Source organism: Apteryx mantelli, chromosome 2 (assembly GCF_036417845.1).
Source record: "Apteryx mantelli isolate bAptMan1 chromosome 2, bAptMan1.hap1, whole genome shotgun sequence".
Lineage (NCBI taxonomy): Eukaryota > Metazoa > Chordata > Aves > Apterygiformes > Apterygidae > Apteryx > Apteryx mantelli.
In genome coordinates this window covers 33,050,954-33,076,203 of record NC_089979.1, presented here as the reverse complement: position 1 = coordinate 33,076,203, position 25,250 = coordinate 33,050,954, and the positions used below count along the sequence as shown (strand labels likewise).

At 38.1% G+C, this 25,250-nt stretch overlaps 1 protein-coding gene across 1 annotated transcript in view; it reads right to left on the bottom strand.

Moving 5' to 3' along the window:
- SNTG1 (syntrophin gamma 1) overlaps positions 1 to 25,250 on the bottom strand; it is a 352,899-nt gene that overhangs the window by 71,166 nt on the left and 256,483 nt on the right. The window contains exon 12 of the mRNA XM_013954658.2: positions 3,246 to 3,284. Within this exon, the coding sequence (XP_013810112.1) occupies positions 3,246 to 3,284 (39 nt within the window). The remainder of the gene's footprint in view (positions 1 to 3,245; positions 3,285 to 25,250) is intronic.

Below are 25,250 nucleotides of genomic sequence, written 5' to 3'. Positions count from 1 at the left end.
ACTCTAGCATCTTTGCTAAGTGGTCTTATCCTTTTTCTTCTGGGATTATGAACATTTTGTCTATGATATGGTATTATGTTTAGTATTGATTATGCATTTCGTTTCTAGTATCGAATTATTAAATTTTTTCAACTATTTGCTATTATTCTATTAGATGGTACTACATGTAGCCCACACACAGAGAAAACACAGCTTAATTCAAAATGTTGCCATTTTCAAAGTTTTTTACCACCCTTAAGTGTTCCTTTCACCCTTGTCAGCTCATACAAGTTTTATTCCTCTCTTCTCCCACACACAGCCTTCCTTAAAAACACCATGCCTGTGTGGTCCTCTTCCAACATTTTTTCGCATTGCTTTCCCACCATTATTACACATATTAACACCATTCTCAGAACTGCCAATAGTCTGATAGTTTCTATATAATTATCACTTTCTTATCACTCCTCTCATATTTGAACTGTCAATTCCCAGTAAATGTATCCTTCTAATAAAATCTCAAACAAAAGTAATTTCACAATATTGCGTTAAACTAAAGCTGTTGCACTATGTGTAATCAACAACTCTTCTAATCGCTTTTTCTCTTTTCGACTTTATTACAACCACTGAGATGTCTGGCTAACAATGTGAGTGCTGCAGAAACTTCCACACCTATGTAGGTTCACTTGTTTCCTCGTTGTAATGCTATTGGTCTGTCTCTGCCGATAGTTTCTTCTCTAAATCAAGAATACATTCTCATAGGAATTCTAATAGGATTGGATTCTTGACTGTCATTTGACAACTCCCTTCCCCCTTTTGCCTTTAACAGCTAATTAAAATCCACAGATATATACATATGTATATATGTATATATGAGTGTATATATATCATCTATATAAAAACGTGTTCAAAATATTCATAAGCAATTCTAATTGAAAACAGCCTTTAATATTTCTTTCAGTGCTCATAAAATAAACCTTGGGCATTCTTTAAGTGAAATTAAATATGCTGTTTTGTTTTTTTTCTTTAAGTGTAACGGGATGAAGACAGCAGTCAAAAGATTATACTTCCAAGGTTGCCACTGTTGATGGAAAATTCTACAGAAAGTTCTGCTTGGATAGACATAGGCATAAAAATCAAGACTTTTAAATGCATTTAAGATATTAGTAACATCTAACTATGAGAAAGATATTAGTCTGCTTATTAACTATACATTTAGCAAAGGAGTATACCTGAGCAAAAAGGTAAACCTATCTGTATTTAACATGTATCTATTTTTTACATATATAGGAAAGAAACGGACAATATTCTTAGAAATGTTGTCACTGAGGGAGAATTGAAAAGCTACATGATCACATAAGCCATTCCCACCCACACTGATTAAATATAGTATCCTAAAAATTCCTAGTCAATGTTTTTTCAATAAACTGTTTTCAATAAACTTTAAAAATGTTCAATTTACAGGCATTTAGAAACTCCTATTATAAACTTGTGTACAACTACTAACTTCCTGTGCAATATAGCTGTTTATGAACCTATGTGTTTGCATGTATGAGCTCTGTCAGTTTGTGTATTTCTACTTTTATACTGAACAAGATGCATAACCTTTTCATATGATATACAATAAGACATAGAGGCATTTTCATCATAAACAGATAATATGATTATAGTTTGGACTAATCATCATAAGTAAAATAAATTTGTAAAAAAACCACAACAAACTAGAATATCCTAATCAGAGCAGTTTCAGAGTTCAAGCTCATGATGTGCCTGCAGAGACAAGTTAAAACTATTCAACCTCTTGACAAAAATGTATTTTATTAAAATAAATGTCAAGATGACAAAAGTATTTAAGGCTATAATTTATATTCAGATAAATAGTTATCAGTTAATGTAACAAATAAAAATGCTTGCTCCTTCCCTACATATCATGTTAATGCCTGCTGCATATCATAAGACAGAAATTAACCTTACTTCTGTGCACTCTTTTCTGACTCTTTTCAGAGATACCTTATTCAATTTAAATTCAATGACATTTCATAGCTTCCTCTAAAAAAAAAACCCCAAAAAACCCAAAACCAAACACTAAAACTATTCAAAGTAACTAGGTAACAAGGACTATTGAAGGTTATTCAAGGTAAACCCAAAAGCAAGTCTGTTTTTGAAATTAAATTTGCTAAAATTTCAGCATAGCCACAAATCAAACCCTTTTTCTTTTTCCAGGATTTAATGGATAGTGAGAACTTATTTTCTAATCTGCCTCTCTCTTTTCATTTTGATTCTTTGGCTGACGTCCTTGAAATGCTTCATGGTAATTCCTTTGGAATGGTGATTGATGCTGATGAGAGAAGAATGCCTTAATTGCAGCCTGCCCTAACAGATAACATGATCAACAAGTTACTCAAGCCAAGAAAGTTATTTTTGCTTTCCACTGAAACTATAGTGAAAAGGAACCAAATGCCTTTCTAACCATAGGTGTTGGGAGTTCAAAAACAGCAGAGATCACTGAATAATAACATGTTAGCCTAGCGGTACATTGCAACTGTTATTTATATCATTATCTTTTTTACGGTAATAAAAGCAAAGAGATAAATTTAGCTATGAAAACATAAATGCTTAACTAACTTTTTGTTCACTAGGTGTCTTACTGGAAGGCATTGCAATGCCTTGTAAAGGGAGTAGGACTCCTTGCAAAGAGATGGTTTCTGGCAAAATACATCACTAGCAAAGTTACTCTACAGCTGTGCATGAGGTGATTGGATCCATGGGACAAAGGGATAGAGCTGTGCGTCCTGACAAATCTAGCAAGAATGGATGAACTTGGAGACAAGTCCGATGATACAGTTTGTTCCAAATTCTGGTACTGACCTGCTGCATAACCATGGGCACATACTCATTTTTGTGCTTTAATTTAGACAATAGAGTTAGTACATTTTTGGAATATTAGAAGAACATTGATGAATAGTGGTTAAATCTTTAAAGCATAACAGTCCCCTTCTCCCTTTTATATGAAAGTGGGTAAGATACAATCATAAGGCAATGCATATATGTAACTTAGTTTAATTTGAAAAGATTAAGCATGATCTTACTTTGACCGAACACCCAGTTCCCATTTACGTATAGAGAGAGAATTGCTTCTTTAGAGGCAGCAAGGAACTCTATAAAGAAAACCTACCAAGAATTCTTCAGCTAGAAGAATGCACAGGCAATTCAAATACAGATGAAATTAGAATTATAAATGAAACCTCCCCAAAGTTTATTTTTCTTACCTGCTGGTTTACGGGAAAATTCCTGTTGATTTTTTTTATCTAGGAAAATGAATTAAAAAAAAAGATTAATAAACATACTCAGTTACTAGAAGAATAAACATTAGATTTTAGAGACATATATCAGATGCTTCCATCCAAATAATACCTGTAAAAAACAAAAGAGAATCTCCTGCAGTAAAGGGACTGATACCTTTAACAAGCTGATGTGAGTAATGGGATATTTCCTCAAACACAGTGTGGTTTATTCAAACTGCTGTTCAGAATATAGGAAAGGAGAATATATGCAAAATTATTTCTGAATTTTACAACACTATTTATTTTGCTTTCTTTCTTACAAGAAGCCATAATTTAAACTACAGTACTGAAATATAAAAGTACTTCAGAACAATTTACAGTCATCCACCAAGTCATCAAGACTTCAAGGAAATTAATTTCCCTAGTGAATGATGAAAAAATGGGCTGGAATAGCCTTTGTAAGATCATTTTGTCCTTCTGACCTAGGTTCAGAATCAAGTGTACAAAAATCAGTTTTGATAATTGCTCAAGTAACTGGTTCTTAAAAACATCCAGCAATATCTATAGGTAAAAAGTAAAGAGAAATCTCCTCTGTGACACCTCAATCACGAGGAGTTTGTATTTAGCCCTGGAGATTATTGAATCCCTCTAAATGAATATCGCCAGCAATCTGACACAAAAGTTCCCAATAAAAGGAGATTTTAAATGTTGAATAGACCTATTCCTGCCAATAATAGAGGGAAGTCTTGTCTTGTCTCATCTTGTCTCTTTCCTTTTCTTTTTTCTTTTTTTAAATTTTCTTTTCTCTTTTCTTTTCTTCTCTTTTCTTTTCTTCTCTTTTCTTTTTTCTTTTTTTTAAGCATAAGCCCTGAAAACTTTTGAGCAAATCTAGTAAATCTACCATCTGTGTTCCTGACACTTAATTTCCAGAATTTATTTTTTGCTCTCTTATGCTAATTTTTCACAATTGTTTCTGCAGTTATGGGGAAAATAAAATTTAACTTAAAAATTAAAGGTATGGTTAACTAGCAACCAGTGGTATAGCCAACCAAGCCCTGAAACCACAATGTAATGTTTACACCACTTCAACCATAGGTATGGCATCTTTTTAAAACAAAAGATGAGTTACCACTGAATTTCCTCCAGTGTTTGCAATATCATCTCTAAACAACTATACACAAAAATGAAAGTGGCACTGCGACTGGCAGACTTTAAAAAAATGAGGTTTACTGCAATGGCAACCCCTTATCCATTGTTTATGCAGATACTGACTTGCCTGTAAGGCTTCCACTGACATCCCACAGCTTCACTATCGAAGGACAGTTCTCACGGGCAAGAGCATGCTGGCAAGTGCTGAATTTAAGTTGGGCTTCAAATGCATCCTGAATTAAAAGTTTCATAAGAACACTTCCACCTCCCTTTCACACATGTACCTCAGCTTCAGTTTCATCCTTTCTTCAAGGTGTAAATTAAGAGGAAGCATTAGCAGAGCTAGGACATTCAGTGGACAAAATATTAAAATATAATGAATCCACATTTCAACAGACACCAACTATCTTATGGAATTTCTCAGAAGAAAAGGTAGATTAAAAACAGAGTTTTGTGACACATGTGTAAAGATTTCAGAACTTTGGGGATTTGTTCCTAAATTTGACATGAAATACTCCAGCATGATAAATTCCAGTCAGTGCTATTACGTACTTTTAAAATCCTTGTCACAATTGTGGATTTTCTTATACTTCAAGTAAAGATTACAGCCAATACTATGAAAAATTTAACTTATGAAAGAACATTGTCAAGGAAAAGAGATTTTACTATTCCAAACAAAATATTGAAAATATGTCTTGAGAGGCAAGATACAGCCACATGTGAAACACTATGATATTTCAGCAAATGCATTTCTGTTTACTTCATATAGAGAGATTAAAAATTTTAACAGTTCTAAAGAACGTTAGGAGCCTTGTGTATTTTCAGACATCCCTGGGAAACCTAAATGCACCAAATAAATCTCATTTTTTCATTCACAAATTCCCAGCTCATTTTTAAAAGTAGGATTTAGGCACCTATATTGCCTGGCTGTTTTAACTGTTGCAACTCCGAGGAATTACAACAGTCATGGTTATATTTCAGGTAATATGGTGATGATTTCTAAAGTCTGGCTTGAAATGCATTATTTTTGATTATGGTAGGAATTTGCAAGTGGCATTACAACAGTTTAGCTCTACCTAGAACTAACATTTGTAAAGTATGATTAGTTTCAGGAACCACTAAATGTTGACCAGGTACTGATTTACCTACATTGATATTGGGTGTTATATTTACAAAAAAACCCTCTATAATTATGGAGCAGGCATCACAGATCTTTAAAATTACATGATCCATTGCCCTAAGAATACTGACAGAAAAACATTAACAAACATTGTTCTTCCTGACATGTTACAAAATGCACTGAGTAAAATCTAATCCACAGATGATGCAGATACACGAATCCTTAAGAATGAAAATCTAAAGGTAATCTTTTTTTTTTAATGAAGAGAGCAAAAATTATTTTCTATTACTTGAGACAGAACATTATCTAAAAGAGAAATGCTCCTTTGGTATTCCATTACCATTCCATTCATGGTAATGTTATTATTTATTAAGCACAATAATAGAACACAACAGTGTAACGGATGCCAAATGAATAACATTTGGTTTCTCCAGGCGACTAACAAACAGAGGACAACTGTATGATACACTGAAATGTAAACCAGCAAACACATATGCACATAGTATTTTTAAATAAAACACCTTGACAGATATTACATTAAGAAAGAAAGGAGGTCATTCTTAGAAAATTCTTTAGAAAGATGTTCCTACCATAGAGTTGTAAAAAATCAAGAGGGTCACAAGAGAAGACAAAAAGAGAAGCTAGTAAACAACTTCTGACAGGAAGAAAAAGTTACAGGAAACGTTATGAAAGCTCAGTTGAAGCTAACAAGAACTAACTGCTTCTACTTTGTCTTTAGAAAAGCAGGTGCTGAGGGGTTAAATTTTGTTCTGATACAACTCCCATGAATATATCTTCGGAAAAAAATTCTAAGAACACTATAGAGAATGTAGTTGTGGGATTTTGTGATTACCTAAACATGGGAGCAAGAAGAAAGGGTCAAAAATAAGGTGACTGCAATATGTTGCATCTGACTAGTAAATTGGCAAGTGATGTTGATAAGAGATGAAGAGCGCAAGAGATATAGCAGAAGCTATCTTACAAGACTGTTTTGAAGCATAATTAATTTGTCATGGGGGTACGAACATATATGACTAGCTATATTTCAAAAATCCACCTGGGCAAATACATTAGGACACCATGGCCATGAACAGCACTAGCCAGGGAAATGACATGAAGTGATGCTAAGAAAAGAATGAACCATGGCCAAATTCAGTTAATTTAGTGCACCAGATGTTCACCTAGATGGATAGCTTTCACAGCAATAGCTGTGCCTGATCTGCAGAAGAAACAAAGAAATGACAACATGGAACACATCACTCCTCAGCAGGGTGAGCAGGGTTCATCTTCAGCTGTACACAATGATCACAACTTTTTTTCTTTAACTGCCTCAATTCCACAGAAGCAGGAAGCCAGTGGAACAACCCTCCATACTAATTCATGGGAATTGTTTCCTATTTTTGTTGTCCTCTGCTGAAATGCAGCTGATTAAGCCCATCAAAACAGCATTTTAAACTTTCACATTCAGCTGAAAATGAACGGAATTGTTCACTCTTCTGAGAGCCGCTGTTTCAGACTTTCTTTATGCAAATATCACTACAAGAGCTATTTTGAGTTCTCATAAGAGGATTTTAAAGTATTATCGCAAAACTGCTATTTATTAGGGGGTTGTTTGACCTTTTTTACTTATTTATTTTAATGAAATTTGCTATTTCAATGTAATCACAGGACCCTCATGAGATGATGGGGAAATGTGCCTTTCAGTGAGCACATACAGCCCTAAGAAATCTTAAGGGAAATATGACCTAGAGATAAGGACACTGATTTCAGGTTTTTCTAATTAAAAAAATAAATAAATAGCAGCAATTATATATTTGAAAACTCTCTACTTGCTGTGCTTGCCTTTATCCTACTTCCTGAAGAACTATATTGTAAACTAGAGGCTCACAATTCTAAGGAGATTCTAAGGGGGTCTCAGGTATCACAACTGGCCCTCTGGAACAAGCAGTGGTACAACAGATGTTAGTTGCCAGGACAGAGTGCTTGACAGAGACCTTTCCCTCGAAGTACATGTAGGTACCTCCAAGACTGAAGGACAACATTTAGAATGAGCAGACTCCAGCTTCTGCTCAGTATTTGGTTGACTTGGACAGCAGATCAGATTCCCCCTTAGTTTCACATATGATTTGGTCTGTCTTTGCTTGAAGCCTGGAATGCTCGTGATTTTGTTGGTCTTCTTCATCAGAAATTTTCCAATTAAAAAAAAAATCCTTTATTATTTTAATTTATGCTGGTTGTATATCCAGATTTCCCTAAACAATTTAGACTTTGAAGCCTTCTTTATCAATTGTTTGCATTTCATAACTGCTCATTTACATTCATTAAAAGCTAATTAAAATATAATAGCTTGACAAGAATGTAAATTCATTAAGTAGTTTTTAACATTATCTCATACACTAAAGCACCAAAAGAGCTCACACCATTGGGATGCTAGGCTATTGCAAAGAGGTAGTGACATCATTACAATTTGGAGTAATTTGGAAAAAAAGTCTGAATCCATCTTGTGATAATCTTATGTTAATGGATGAGTAAAAAAGAGTTAAAAAAAATGTTGGAATTATGGGTTAGTCTTATTTACTCTTCTTGCTAGGCTTTTGTTTAGCAAGTCAGTAAAAATCTTAATTTTATTCCTTTTTGCATAATTACGGTTATGAAGAAATTGAAAATTAGGCTAATAGTAAATAGCTTGAAAATATTCAGAGAGTTTACAGATCTCCACTGTTACAGGAGTAACGCGACAATTTACAATGTGAGAGGTAAGTTGTGGTAAGGCTGTGAAACTGTTATTCAAGACTGTACGTGCATTGACACGAGCAGGGAATCAGAGAAAACTTGACGGAAACATGCAACAATGGATAAAAATTAATTCACATGAAATATATCGTACTTTGGTGAATACGTTCAGATATATGTATAACTGCCTGTAGACTGCATTTAGAACTTCTTGTGGCTGGTCTTACAAGCTGCAGTAGATTTTAGAACCTAGGCTGGAAATTCATATAATCTGCAATCTGCCAAGGGATCTGCCAAGATAGGAGCAAAGGAATAATTTAATGCAAAATTTATTCCTGCTTCCTGACCTGCCAGAGATGAAGCCATTCTCTGTTACCTGCTTATCAGATTTTACCTGCTAAACAATTCAAAGGTTTAGTAGATTGGGAGGTTAGAAACACTGCCCTGATCTCTAGTATTTTCATGTGTAACCGAGATTTTTCTCAGGATCAGATGCACTGAACTGCAAGTGAACTCAGCCTGAATGAACTCAGTATAAAGTTCCGTGAAGGAAGAAACAGAATATATGAACATATATGTAGAAGAGAGGCTTGTTATCTAGAAGAGTTAGTAGCATCTGGTAATATACCCATGTTAGGTCTGCTGTGATGACAAACTCTTAGATCCAACACTAAATAATGCATAAGTATAAATATGACCTCTGCTTCAGAATCTGTTCTGAATAGATCCCTGCAGGCTGAAACATTCTCACTATGGTTTCTAGATGAGAATAAAAGTGAGAAACAAGACGATATATGTTTCAACTTATATAACAAATGTTACAAAATCTCTCCTAGGAGTCAAAAATATAAATTGTGACAAAAAGAGATCAGGGGCTAGGATGATTAGGACACCCTAGGCATGATCCAGGAAATCCCTTAACAGCTGACTGATGGAAGTACTAAAGTATCAGATGGCTGGAAAGACCAAGGGAAGTATAGCTATACTTTTGCTATCACCAGACATGAGAAAATAGCCTACATGGATCTTTGAACTGGTTCAATATTGGCATTTGAAGTTCTTATAGATCATTCTAATCAAACTTGGAAATAAACATTTTCCTTTGAATCCTACATACAAATAGAGAAAGACCTCAGCTAGTTGTGAGGTTTGTTCTGGAAAGCAGCTCTGTAATTGTACAAACTGCCTTGTTGAACTCTTGTACTGACTGCCCTTGAATTAGCCAGCTGTACAAAGTATGCAAAGAGCTTGCATGTTTTGGTGAGCTGCCAATACGTACAGATATCTCACAAATACTTCTGGAGACATACAAAGGATGGCCAGCAAGTTTCAGAAATGACCAAAAAAAATGGTTGTTTACAAATTGTTCCTGCCGGCAATGTGAATTGATGCATGAAAGGAAAAGATTTTTATATTGAGAGTTATTATCAGCTTATGAAATTTAAGAAGAACATTCTAGAAGAAAAATTGGCCAGCTGAACTGTGAATCCAAATCTGCATACCATCAAAGTTGTTCTGTTTATTTCCTCATCAAAAAGGGTCCAGTGATGCACTCAACACTACAAGCACAGCATAACGGATGGATATGACAAAAAAATTCTGGATTTGTTTGTATTACATGAAATGACAGTGGGAGTCATGAAGACAAAAGCACAAAAACTAGTCCTCACACATCTGTGATGTTCCAATAATAGACCACAACTTAAATCTTAAATCTGCTTTACTTAAAGAAAAAAGTTTACTTAACAGATGAATGATCCTTTGAATCCTGCAACTTTGAACACTTCTTCCTAAATAAAAGTTTGGCCATTACCTTAATCATAATGTTGCTGTTGTGTTATTTAAAGAAGATATTTATATCACAGATACCACAGTGTTTTCACGACAGTGAATCTCTGTAATAGGAAAATTAAAATACCAGAAACAGCCTCCATCTTATTAAGGAGGCAATGGCAACAATTAAAAACTAATGCTGGAAAAGGCTCTTTTGTCCCCATGTGAAAGTCAGAAATATGTTTCCCTGCTGAAGACATGCTAGAAGTACTGTGAACAGTAAGACTTGAAAGAAATTGAAAAAACTGATGCAGACAGAGATACAGGAAGCAATACTTCAGAGAGTGCAATGTAACTGGATAATTGTAGTTTATATCATAATATTGGTTGCTCACTGGAGCATGATTACTGAATTATATCAATCATATTAAGACTTAAAAAGTTGGTGCAGGTAACAGTAAAGCAGTGAAATATATTCCTGTTGGGAATCTCTTTCACAATTTAAATTTCACAATTTAGAGAAATTGTACTATCCACTGAAGAAAAACAGTTTGCTATGCAAACCTATCTAAATGCTTTGCAGATATTCAAATCCATTTGCCTTCTTGCTGAGAAAATATATATAGATTCCGGAGTCAAGACGTAGTGTACCCTAGCAACTATCAATCCAGCCTTCCTTTGAATGTAACAAGGAATTTCATTTCAAATAAAATTCTTCTAGATTCCTCTACCTAATCTTTAAAAACTACAAATACTATGTTATTTCTATTCAAAGTACTTTAAATATAAACCTTAGATACCTTCTATAGCATCATTCTCTGGAGATGCTAGATTCTAGAAGGTATTAGAGGCCTGCAGAATCCATATTGCATTATTTATCTCTGAACTCTCAACATTCAAGTTTTGTTGAAATTTCACCCTATTTTTCCATAATATATTCTACCTAGCTGTTGCTATACCACTCCTCAATACAATTTTGCTTATAACTTTTGTTTACATTTGAAACAAGAAACTCTAAATCTTCAAAACTCTCACTGCTGACAGAAGATACAGCAGGGGAACAAGCTCATAGTTGGAAGATAATGTTTGGCACTAGTAATCTCATTTCAGTTTCTACTATGGCATCCTAAACTTTCAAACTTCACTAAATCAGCTAGTTGAAGTTAGTATGCTTGAGTTATTACACTTCAGTTATGATTATATCTTATATGTAAAATGTAAAAGAAGCTGTTACGTCTTGAATGCATTACAGCAAAGACCAACGTCCTGGAGCTGCAATATATCTGCACTTCTCAGAAGAATGAGACTAAGGCAAAGAAAAGAATTAGATCACACGTGTAAGAAAAACCCTAGGTCACTCTTCTTCACAAAATCAAGATAGCAATACTCACCCAACTGTACAGATCCCATCAAAACTGCTTGAACATACAAACTATTGAAGAGGAAACTAATCTTCTTTACTAAGTGTGCCAGATATGATTATGAAATATCATTGATCAAGTCAGAATAGTCTTTGTAGATGGAATACTTTTTTCAAAGTAAATATATAAATTGAAAAGATAAATTTGGCACACAAAACTGATACTTGTTTAATACATTATAGTATTTTTGCTTGTTATGAAACCTGGATGACAAAAAACAATAGGAAATATGAATATAGATAGAAACAGGGTTGGATGTTTTTGTCCTTTAGAAAGTATTTATGTTATAATTTCAGTAATTTATAGCAGCTGATCAGGGAGTAAAAGTCATGAAAGGAAAAAATCAAATCTAGAAATGAATATGCACTGTATGGATGTAGATTTACAGTGACACAACACTTGAGGTGAGGAGATTGGCATTTAACAGGGATAGGTTTAGATGGTTGATTAACACGGCTGCAGGTCTTAGTGCCTCTGTCCACCACATTTATTACTGCAGATTAAGCAACCCCCCATCATTCTAGCAGAAAACAGATCATTAAAATAGTTTAAAATTGATCATATACAGCCCTCCTGCTTTAAAACATGTCAGATTTCATGTTCTCAAGGAAATTAAATAACAAAGATAACACCTATTTCAATTCTACCTTTCATTTACAATTTCATTACACTATAACATTTACACTATATAATATAATATAGAATATATAATACATAATATTTACTTCCAGAAGGTTTCATACAATCCCTAAGAAACTGAGCATAAACTTCGGCCAAGTGTTTGCTTTATTCTCATATTTTTGCAAGCAGTTGCAAACGCTGGAATGAATATGTTAACACTACAATTACACAGAAGAGGAGAAACATAAAACTGAGGAGGGACTCAATAGATCAAAGCTGTCTGCCCAACCCATTTGTAAAGCCCTCTCACAATGGCACTCTCATAGCCTTATTAGTCATTTCCTAACAAGTACTGCTCTACTTAGCATTGGAAGTTTTCCTAATACATTAAAAAACTCTTTCTGGTTGCAGTTTAAGCCCATTACTTCTCATCTAATCCATCACAAAAACAATGAAGAAACTGCCTGCCCCGTGTAACATCTATAAAGTTGAAACATTATTCTTTTCTTTAGGCTGAACATTTCCATTTCACCCTGTCTTTCCTTGCAAGTTCGTCCTACTGTCAAAGAAGCCAAAGCCCTCTTTGGTGACACTGCTTGTGCATATGTGCATTCTTTGCCAGGACACATTTTTCCTGCATGACCAGGAGGATTAACTAGAATGTTACAGCAGCTTCTGACCCCTTCAGCCTTCCCCCAAGAGTCACATAGTCACTTTTGATCTGCTCAGAGTCACATCAAAAGAGTTGGTCATGCCCGCATGAATGACCAGCCTGAGTTAATTCTTATTTGGCTGGATGGCTTTGGCAACATAACTCAGATTTAAACTTCTGGGAGACAGAAGATCTCCCACAATGTTAGGCCCAGTCACTAGACAGAATTTTTCATCACACACAGCAGTGAGTCACTCATGACCAATCCATCTCTTCCTCGTGGGAATGGTGATCATTAATCTTACAGCTTTTCTAGCCTGCAGGGTTTTCATTTTATTTTTTCCCCACTCTGTCATCAGGTTTGAATCTTCAGTCACGGCAAGCAGCATTGTAATGCATCCCTGCCTGAGAAGAGACCATTTTCCCCTGAAAAAGACCTGCACGTAGAATCCTCTCTTTACCTAGGTCTTTCTCCTTCACTATCTGTGATATTGTGGGTTTCCCTGACTTGCTTTGAATCTTGACATCTACAGCCTTTGATTCCAGATTTCCCTTGGTTTGACAGCTTTCTCATGTAATTCCTTTTCCTATATCTTAAAGGATTTTGCTACTAGGTATTCCCCATTCTAGGCATCCTTCCCCCTCAGCCATCACTGGGAAGGGAAATGTAAACCATAACTCCTACAAATCCAATTTAAGCATTGAGATAGCTGAAGTTTCGATTCCATTTAAGGTTTTGATCTGCACCATTAGAAGGTGCTGGAAAAAAAAAAAAAAGCTTGATAACAGACTTTATATTTTCACCAGCAGTTCGCTCTGTATGTGGTATACTTGTTGAATCTGATTAATCCCCCCCAGCCCTAAAATTCCGTATTCACAGCATTTGAGGTGCTTGTTCCTTTAGTCACTCTGCCACTTGCCTTTCAAGTCCCTCTTGCCAGCCTGGGGTTCTCAGTCTGGCTTGGCTGAAACAGGATCAGAGACAGTTTGCTGAATACTGCAGCTAAATCTGTTTTACTCCTACTCTCTCAATCTATCAGCAAGCTTCTGACCGTGCCCATAAAGAGTTCACAGCTTTCCAAGGTTTGCATTATTTCAGGACTCCTCACTTTAGTATCACAGAATCACAGAATCGCTGAGGTTGGAAGGGACCTCTGGAGATCATCTAAGTCCAACCCCCCTGCTCAAGCAGGGTCACCTAGAGCACATTGCACAGGATCGCCTCCAGGCGACTTTTGAATATCTCCAGAGAAGGAGACTCCACTACCTCTCTGGGCAACCTGTTCCAGTGCTCTGTCACACTCACAGTGAAAAAGTTTTTCCTCATGTTCAGATGGAAGTGTCTGTGTTTCAGTTTGTGCCCGTTGCCTTGCATCCTGTCACTGGGCACCACTGAAAAGCGTCTGGTCCCATCCTCTTGACACCCTCCCTTCAGATACTTGTACACGTTGGTAAGATCTCCTCTCAGCCTTCTCTTCTCCAAGCTAAACAGGCCCAGCTCTCTCAGTCTTTCCCCATAAGAGAGATGCTCCAGTCCCCCAGTCATCTTTGTAGCCCTTCGCTGGACTTGCTCCAGTAGTGCCACATCCCTCTTGTACTGGGGAGCCCAGAACTGGACACAGCACTCCAGATGTGGCCTCACCAGGGCTGAGTAGAGGGGGGAGGATCACCTCCCTCGACCTGCTGGCAACACTCGTCCTGATGCACCCCAGCATACCATTGGCCTTCTTGGCCACAAGGGCACATTGCTGCCTCATGCTTAACTTGGTGTCCACCAGCACTCCCAGGTCCTTCTCCGCAGAGCTGCTTTCCAGCAGGTCAATCCCCAGCCTGTACTGGTGCATGGGGTTATTCCTCCCCAGGTGCAGGACCCTGCACTTGCCTTTGTTGAACTTCATGAGGTTCCTCTCCGCCCACCTCTCCAGCCTGTCCAGGTCTCTTTGAATGGCAGCACAGCCCTCTGGCGTATCAGCCACTCCTCCCAGTTTTGGATCATCAGCAAACTTGCTGAGGGTGCGCTCTGTGTCTTCATCCAGGTCATTGATGAAGAAGTTGAACAGGGCTGGACCCAGTACTGACCCCTGGGGGACACCGCTAGCTACAGGCCTCCAACTAGACTGTGCCACTGATCACAACTCTCTGAGCTCTGCCATTCAGCCAGTTCTCAAGCCACCTCACTGTCCACTCATCTAGCCCACACTTCCTGAGCTTGTCTATGAGCATGTTATGGGAGACAGTGTCAAAAGCCTTGCTGAAGTCAAGGCGGACAACATCCACTGCTCTCCCCTCATCTACCAGCCAGTCATTCCATCAGAGAAGGCCATCAGATTGGTTAGGCATGATTTTCCCTTGGTGAAGCCATGCTGACTACTCCTGATCAACTTCTTTTCCTCCACATGCTTGGAGATAGCCTCCAGGATGGGCTGCTCCATCACTTTTCCAGGGTGAGGAATAGCAATAATGTCCGCCAGCTCCCTCAGCACTCGTGGGTGCATCCCATCAGGGCCCATGGACTTGTGGGTGTCAGGTTTGCTTAAATGATCTCTAACCCACTCCTCCTCCACCAAGGGAAAGTCTTCCTCTCTCCAGACTTTCTCTCTTGCCTCCCTGAGCAGCAAAGACTGAAGCAAAGAAGGCATTCAGTAACTCTGCCTTCTCTGCATCCTTCCTCACCAGGGCACCCACCCCATTCAGCAAAGGGCCCACATTTTCCCTAGTCTTCCTCTTGCTACTGAGGTATTTGAAGAAGCCCTTCTTGTTGTCCTTGACATCTCTTGCCAGATTTAATTCCAAACAGGCCTTAGCCTTCCTCATCGCATCCCTGCATACTCTGACAACGTTCCTATATTCCTCCCAAGTGGCCTGTCCCCCTTTCCACTTTCTGTATACTTCCTCCTTCTGTTTGAGTTTTGCCAGGAGCTCCTTGCTCATCCATGCAGGTCTCCTGCCTCCTTTGCTTGACTTCCTACTCATAGGGATGCACCGCTCTTCAGCCTGGAGGAAGTGATGTTTGAGTATTAACCAGCTCTCTTGAACGCCCCTTCCTTCTAGGGCCCTCACCCATGGGATTCCTCCAAGTATGTCCCTGAAGAGGCCAAAGTTTGCTCTCCTGAAGTCCAGGGTTGCAATCCTACTTAGTGCCCTGCTGCCTCCTCGCAGGATCCTGAACTCCACCATCTCGTGGTCACTGCAGCCAAGGCTACCCCCGACCTTCACATCTTCCACCAGTCCTTCCTTGTTTGTTAGTACAAGGTCCAGCAGCACACCTCTCCTTGTTGGCTTCTCCACCACCTGTGTCAAGAAGTTGTCACCAATGCTCTGCAGGAACCTCCAGGACTGTTTGTGCCTAGCTGTGTTGTTCCTCCAGCAGATATCAGGGTGGTTGAAGTCCCCCATGAGAACCAGGGCCTGGGATTGTGAGGCTACTTCCAGCTGTCTGTAGAAGGCCTCATCTACTTCCTCATCCTGATCAGGTGGCCTGTAGTAAACACCCACAACAGTGTCACCTCTGTTAGCCTGCCCTTTGATCCTTACCCATAAGCTCTCGACTCGCTCTTCATCCACCCCTAGGCACAGCTCCATACATTCCAGTTGCTCTCTCACATAAAGAACAACTCCACCACCTCGCTTTCCTCGCCTGTCTTTCCTAAAAAGCATGTAGCCATCCATGACAGCACTGCAGTCATGTGAGCTATCTCACCATGTCTCTGTAATGGCAATGAGATCATGGCCCTGCGACCGCACGCACATCTCTAGTTCTTCCTGTTTGTTCCCCATGCTGCGTGCATTGGTGTACAGGCATTTCAGAGAGGTGATTGAGCATGCAGGTTTCCCAGGAGGGATACAAGAGGATCCTCCATAGCCACATCCCATGTGCACTTCCCTGGCTGCATTCACCTGCTGGAGGCATCCTGACTTGAGCAGTCTTTTGCCAACTACCCTGGCACTGTAACTCTCCCCTTCCCCCATCCTTCCTAGTTTAAAGCCCTCCTTACCAGGTTGGCCAACCTATTGGCAAAGACCTGTGTGCCCCGCCTCGTGAGGTGGATCCCATCTCTCGCCATCAGTTGTCGATCTTCCAACAGGGTCCCATGGTCGTAGAAACCAAAACCCCGTTGCCAACACCAGCGGTGCAGCCAGTCGTTAACTTGGAAAGTCCGTCTCCTCCTCCTCTCATCCATCCCCCTCACTGGCAGGATTGAGGAGAAGATGACCTGGGCTCCCAGACCCTTGACCACCATCCCCAGAGCTCTGAAATCCTGCTTGATGGTCTCCAGTTTGCCCTTGGTGTCATTAGTGCCCACATGGAAGAGCAGCAGGGGGTAATAGTCCGAAGAATGGACGAGCCTAGGCAGTCTTTCCATGACATCTCACATGTGAGCCCCTGGCAGGCCACAAACCTCTCTAGACATGAGGTCAGGTCGGCAGATAGATGCCTCCGTCCCCTGCAGCAGGGAGTCCCCCACAACAATCACCCGCCGCTTCTCCCGGGCGTTCCCGCAAGGCACAGGGTCTGTTGTCCCAGGTACTTCCCTTGCAGCCATGCCCATCTCCTCCTCATCCTGGAGGGCACTAAACCTGTTCTTCAGCTGCAAGTCTTCGGGAGGAGTAGGAGCCTTTCTCCTCCCACGAGCAGTGACCAGTTTCCAGCCTTCTTCTACGGTGTTATGATGTACCGTTTCACACGGCACAGAGCCCTCTGGCAACTCCACTGCTGCAGGGGGTTGGGACTCCTGGAGCTGTACAGTCTCCGAGAATACCCTGTCTATCTCTTGCTCTGCTTCTCGGATGCTGCGCAGCCTACTGACCTCCTCCCGTAACTCCCTTACCTGACGACACAACTCGTCAACAGCAGCACACCTCCTGCAGGAGAGCTGACTGCCAGCCCAGGCCTCCCGGAGAGGCCCCAAGCACTCCCTGCAGCCTGAGACCTGTAGAGCTGCATCTACTGTCAGAGGGTCGGTCTGGGTCCAAGCCTCTGACACAGCAACTCCAACAGCCACTGGGGAACGCGCTGTGCGGCGTGTCACAACCATGCTTGAGGAGGTGTACACCACAGGGAACAGAAACGAAGGTCCCTTCATGCACCCTGCTGCACAAACTGCTGCCTCTGTTCACTGCGCTCTAGGCCTGGCTCTTATATAGGCCTCTCCCTAGCACTGACTCACAGGGTGCTTGACCCGCCCTAATCAAGGGCCACTGGGATCAAAGGCCCCAACCCCCTCTGGTCAGGGGCAACCAAGAGAGCTTGTTAGCAGCAGCCACTCCTAGCTAGAGCTTTTCCCAGGAGCTTTTCCCAGGAGAAGTCAAGGCCTCCTGCAGTTGTCCTTGCCTAGCTTCCCCTTTCCTGTTCACAGCAATCACCTTCTAGTTCCTCGGGGGTTCTCACAAAGCCCACAACTTCCAACAAGATCCTCAAGTTCTAGTCAGAGCCCAAACACTGCTGCACAAACTGCTGCGTCTGTTTGCTGCCTCTGTTAGCTGCGCTCAGATAACAACATTTGCAGTTTGCAATTTGGCCTCAGTGTTTTATAAAACAAAATGGGTAGCAAAAGGGTGGAAGAAAAGGGGAATTTTACACAATTATATATAACACAAAAGACAATTAACTTTCTTGACAGAACTTAATGCCCTGTAGAAATGTGGCTAGTGATTTTTAAAATACATTTAATACTTACGCAATAGTATATAGGTCTAAACGAATTTCTGCTGGCAAGCTTTAATAAATTTGCCAGTTGCCAATGCCTTTACCTGGGGCAATGAAGTTAAAGAGCTTTTCTTTAGTCTTTACTGGTAACATATCTCTTCTCTTCCCCCTCCCCCCACCCCACCACTTTCAGTTTACTTTAGTTCAAGTGGCTTAAAAATAAAATTATATGACCATCTAGTCTTTGTTGTACTGTGACACATTTCACTTTTTGTCTATAAGAATTACATATGTTTATTCCTTCAGATCTCTGAAGAAGAACAGCAAAATTTATGAAACAATATTGACAGCACCAGATAACATACTGCTTGCAAATAAGCTAAAAAATTACCTATGTTGCTTAAATCATCTGGTTGTCGTAATATAAAATAGCTGCTGAAACATTAGGCTTAAGTGATAATGAACCATAACTACTAAATCTGATACTAATTAAATAAATGTTTTCGTATGCCACTCTCAGTTACCTATAAAAGCCTTGTTTTTTCAGTACTCTGCTGAAAATTCACCAATCAATCATCCTTGTAATTAATCATTTCAAATTTCACTTAATTGAGAACACTAAAATTTCACTTTTTGTTTTTAAAGGTCATGTCCTTGTATTTTGTGAAATACTTCTGGTCCCTCCTCCTTTACTCACAACAGGACTCATTATATTCTACATTAAAAACAGGCACAATCTGTCACTGTGTTCAGCTAAACTCTGAGCTTGTTTTGAATGAGAAATTCTTTTTTGCAGTGAGGCTTTTGCATTGTCCTAAGGAGCAAAGACTGGACTCTCCCTAACCTTCTGTCTCTCACAAAACTACAGAGCCACAAGCTTGAAAAGTCTTGAATATAGTTCCCTTCTAAGAATGCAATTCCTTCTGCTTCTCTGCAATTTTACCTCAAAACTAAGAATTCAATTTTATGCCATTATAAAATGAGAATATTTTTTAAGTAAAAGTACTCACAAATATGGGTTTTCTAAAGTATTCTGTGGTACTTCAGAAAAGGAATGTCCAAAAGGAATGGCCACGTACAAGTGTAAAGAACTGTGGAAATCCGCAGGATCATGGCTGTAAGGCTGGCCAAGGGACAGAATATGTAGTACCAAAAAGCATAGGGTACAGATTTTTGAGAAACCACATAATTTTCAAACTTAGACATTTTCTTAAGAAGTCTGTTAAAACTTAACTACATTATGGACTATTTCAATTCTGACAGCAATAATGTTAAACTGACATACTAATAATTTTTGGTATATTTTTCTCTCCTTGGATCTGACCTTGCAAGCCTTAATCAGAAAGGATTTTGAATAATTAAAGAACAACAGAATTCTCCTCAAATTCTTATGAATTACCAACTCCTCAGTGTTCAGAAAGAGTAAGACTAGCATTGAAGATGCTGCAAGTAAATTTAAAGATGATTTTTGTTTCAATGTACGTTTCAGGCTTTCCTATGACAAAACTATGAACTCCTATTCAATTTTACTGCATTATATTAGGCTAAACATCATCCTTTAAGATCATTTTTCAAAAGAGAATTGAAAAAGAAGCAAAACATTTCAAAGCCACTTAAAAGTGATGTATTTCTGCATGAGTGGGTACATCATGTTCAAGAAACATTTTTAAAGACCCTTTACTGAAAGTCCATCTGTTTCAATATATTTTAGAACAGCAACTAACTGTCCAACTGCATTTCAGCAGGGAAAGAGATTGTTTAGACAAAAGTATAGATTTTTGCTGTATCAGTAGTTCTTGTAGTCCAAAGGAAAACACAATTTCATAAGTTAATAAATGCAAATAATATGCAATTAATCTTTTCAAGATATCAACATGTTTCATCTTCTCTAAGCTTCAACAATAAAATATAATATCAAAGGAAGAATCATCATTATGACTCTCAAAACAAATTACTGGAGCAAACTGAACAAATTGTTAAATAACCATCTTATTCACAGGAATGGAACATCCAAAATTTTTTAACAACACTTTCTCTCATCGGACTAGCAAAGTTTTAGTTGTCAAACATAGACATTAATTTTGCTGAGAGAAAAAGACATGGAACACACATGCTCAGGCAAAAGCTACAATACAATAGTTAAAGAACAGGTAACAAATTTTCCAGCAAAGGTATACTGGTTTGTGAAGACAATGACATGAGTAGAAGAGTACAAAAGCTATAATTTACAACATGTTAAATGTGTACTTCAAGCCACAAGGAAAATGGATGATGCACAATTAGTAAAATTGTATGTGGTTACATTGCCATATATTGCCACCTTAACTACAACTTGTCACCATATGTGATTTGGCTGTGTAACTTGACGTTATTGTAATAACAGTTAAAATAATAATAAAAATAAATATCAGAATGGTGTGTTATTTGGAGAATTCAAATCAAACAAAGCAATTAAATATCTGAATAATATCATGACTATTCATAAAGAAATATCCTTAGATGAATTGGGCCATTGTAAGGACATACTCTCAGTGCCCAGGAAGGAAACATAATCCCAATGCTGAATGAGGGCAGTAATGCATATATTAGATATAGAATTATTCTTTCATCGTGAGTTCTAACTGTACTTAGCAGTAATTAGGTGGGTATTAGTGCATGTTGCAATTAGCAAAGATTTCTTTTGAGCTGTTCATGACTGGAAAAGCTAGTAATGAAATGAATTGATAGCTATATAAAGATGGCTTTTACTCCTGAAACCATATTCACTGTGCTCTAAGCCACAGAGAATTTATGTCTATTTTACTATTACTTTACATGATCTAGAAAATTTCTGCACTCAGTAAATGGATTTAGAGCAGAAGTGCAATCTTTTGTAGCTTATGACTAATGCAACAAGGACACAGTTGGCACACGTTTTCTGACTCCTGAAATATTCTTACCTTTATACTGAATTAAATTATAAAGAATTTATATACTTAAAACTATTCTCATTAAACTTTAACCATTCTCCTGTTTGGTCTCTTACCTGTTCTAACTTTATTCAAGACCATGTCACAGTCATAAATGATAGCAGTCACCTGTTTGCAACAGACCTTTTTAGTAAATTCTGATACAAAAGAACATTTAATAATTCGACCTTCTTGTCATCATCTATCAATAATTTTCAACATCCAGTGAACAAACCCTTTCCTTGGCCTCTCTATTACCACTGGTGTGTGTCAAAACTATTTCTTTTCACCCTTATTGTTACTGTCCCCTATTGAGCGAATTTTATTTAGTGGTACTGCCTTTCTGGCTCTACATACTCACGCTATACTTCCTGAGGACACCCTCAGTATCAATGCAATTCTGCTCACCAGGTATTTCTGTCAAGTGTTTTAGGTTAATGAAGACTTCATCGTTTAGCCAAGATGGCCCTTCTTTTGCTTACTTTAGTTTCTTTCCAATGGAATAGTATAGCTTGCATTCACATTCTACTTATTGAAAATATCACTATCTATTAATTTTGGCTATACAAGTATTCATATATAAAAATATAAAAAAATTCTTTAGCATTGACAACACTGTATTGGTGCATGCCTTAATGCTCTACAGGAAATACTATTGCAACAGAGATAACTAATATAAATCACTGCTAAGAAGCTGATGTCAGACTGATAAAAAGAGTGACAGTGTTGGAAAGAACTCCAAGAAAATATCAACATATAATTGCAAATACATAAGATTCCTTTTGTAGCTGAAGGAACAGACTTAATATTTTTGGAGCTAAATATTTCTCCTCTATTCAAATCTAACAGAAAAACATGTCGTGGAGTTGTGCTGATCAGATAAAAACAACATGGCCAGTGAAGCTACATAAATCAGTAAGACTGTGAGGCAATTTTTTTCATATAACTTGCTGATGACTTGGTCAAGATATACACTGCCTTTTAAGTCACTCCAGCATAAAGAATGAATGGTATTATAACCAGAAGCAAGAGCACAATTTCTGTGAGTTTGACTTCAGAGTTTAGGAAAACTTTTAAACATAAGATGCAGAAGTTGTGATTTGTTTATTGCACTTATTAAGGAAAGGGGTTTTGGATCAGAGAACTAAACAAAAGTCAGACAGCTCTAATTCCTAGGTCTGCAACCTATGCAGCTACCCTAAAGGCAGCTTACTTTTCTGGTAAGACCATTTGCAATCCTTAGGGATTTCTAATTGCTATGCACACCCCTGGTACAATTCTCTTCTTATTCATATTGCATATTATATTTTCCTGACTTCTGCTCATTACATTTTGAAATGAAAATACTATTTATAGGTAGGGTTGGGTAAATTAATGTGCTAATCTCTATACCACTGCAGCAACAGTAGCTACCTTAATTAAGTTGCAGACATACTTTGCTAAACATTCTATTGCCTTCAGTGAAACCTCAGCTATAGGGATGATAGTAGAGATATATTGATTATCTCTTTAGGCACATAACTTTAAAAATAACCTGTTTAAAAACAGGTTGCATTCACTCCCTCCAAGAAGTGCATCATATAAAAATATGTAGAATAGATCGACACTGTTCAGTGCTGAAAGCTGAAAACATGTATGTAGTCATTGCTCATTTGTACGATATTCCTTAGTTATAATGCTAATGTCCTTTAAGATCTGCTTGTTATTTGAATTTGCATTTGTGTGATTCTTCTTAAAATAATAAACATCAAGAATTTCTCTGCTGTCATCTGGGACATCTCAGGAAAACTCATGAGGAGAAAAATCTTTTGAGCATCTAAGAATACTTTATGGAAGTAGCTTGCAACATTAATACAGCAAAAAAGTGAAACTGAACAGTAAAACAGGCTCCTTTTCTCTCTTTGGCAGTACCTTTCTTCATGAATGGTCTTAATTAAGATGGCATTCACAATTCAGTGGACATTTTCCAATGAAAGCAATCTTACTAAAAGTTTGGAGGATTAAACTTTTCATTTATGCATCCTTCTAGACAGAGTTTACATTATTCTACCATTTTGCTTCCATAATGTTTTAATCATCTCTCTGCTCTCTTCCAAAAAACTGGGATCTTCAGTTTATCTTTCCCATAATGTAAGATTGCCAAATTCACTTAATACAAATGCCACCTGTCTCTGCCATGAATGCTTTTGTTCAGCCTCACAAACTTAATTCTACCAGGCAGCCTAGCCAACAGACAGCAAACAGAGTGTAACATAATTCTTGTCAGATTCCTCCATTTCAGAATTTCTAAATTTTGATATTTTGGGTTTCAGAGAGGGGTGATTTGGGGTGTATGTGTAAAGGTGGCAATTCACAGAATCACAGAATTTTTTATGAAAAAGTTTTATAAAATTGTTTCTTTTTAATTATAAAAAAATATCCTGTTCCACAATAACTGGCCCTTGCACAATACACAGCCTTGCGCATATCCACATGCTCCTTTTAGAGAACTCATATAAGTGAAAAAAACCCAAACACACAAAAAAACCCAGCTCATGTCTGGCAAACTGAAAATACAGAATGTGGCAAACATAAGAATAGTTTTGTTATCTAGCTGCATGGTACAAACTGTAGTATATGAAGTGGAGTATCTGCTTCCATTTCAGTCATGATAGGTGATAACGTACACATGACAGGGGAGATATGGTGCTCAGGCTGAAGGAGATAAGCACATATCTGCTGCATGTAAGCAATGCTCCTACTCAAGGGATAGCCTGGATGAGGGCCACATTCTAGAAAACAAACTTTTGCTTCCTGCTGGATAGCATGTGCATTAATTTTATGAGACTTGCAATAGATAGCAAGCAGAGCTGTCTTTGGACCAGGGGCCAGAGCTTCAGCACTGCTCTGTCTCAGGACATCCTTTGGCCAGGGGCTAGAAAGTCAGCTCTAGCCCTGCAGGCTGAGTGACACTGAGATCTCCTGTCTCACATGTCAGGGTGACTATTCTAATCTTTAGGCTATTATGTTAATAAAACCCACTTGCCATTTCCTATTAGAAATGGGAGAGGTAGGGACCTAATTCAAGGAGACTGAATTACCCTTTGGAGATGTCTACATTCTTCATATAGTTAATGGGACAGAAGTAAGTGCCTAAGTTAGGACGACTGGATCACTTTCTGTAAGTCTTAAAGACGTATTATTTTATCCATTGACTATGTAGGGAGTTTGGGTGGAGAGGACCTCTCCCTCTCAGGGCCAAAGACCTAACATTTCTGTGAAAGAGTGCTTAATTTAGTTAAATTAGATTAAATTCCTATATTTTCATCTAATTAAAAAAAGACAGTTGTACTTCCTTGGCAATGAGATACCAAAAAGCAGGAACTGCTAAAACTCCTTTGACAATGATAAGTCTGCTGAACTATTTGAGAAGATGCAGCATGTTGACATGCCATAAGTTTTTCATCTTTTTTATTACCTTACAAAATTACCTTAGGAAGTAAATATAATGAACAATGAAAGCAATGTCCTCTCCTAGGCAGAAGTAACAGACTTTTCCCTGAAGAAAACCGTGATAAGTTTGCATGATCATTCACCAATTAAAATGGTCCACAGACTTGCAAACATTTTTGCAATATGGACATATTACATTGCTTTTTACTCTGCTTTTTTTGAGAATTCTTGTCTGTACAAACCAGAAGCATATGAAACATGCAAATAATCATCCCTACATAGACTGGCTGCACATATTCAAATTTAATTCAGAACAATTTGATCTAAAGAACAAATTGCTTATCCCTTTACTTAAATGGTCAGTGTATTATTGATGCAATGGGTTACAAAAATTATTTACTAGTCATCTATCTTGTTTCAATGAATCACACTGAAAGAGGAGCAGAATATCTATTAGTGATTAAAAACAGAAAAAAAAATGTTTTATGCCATTT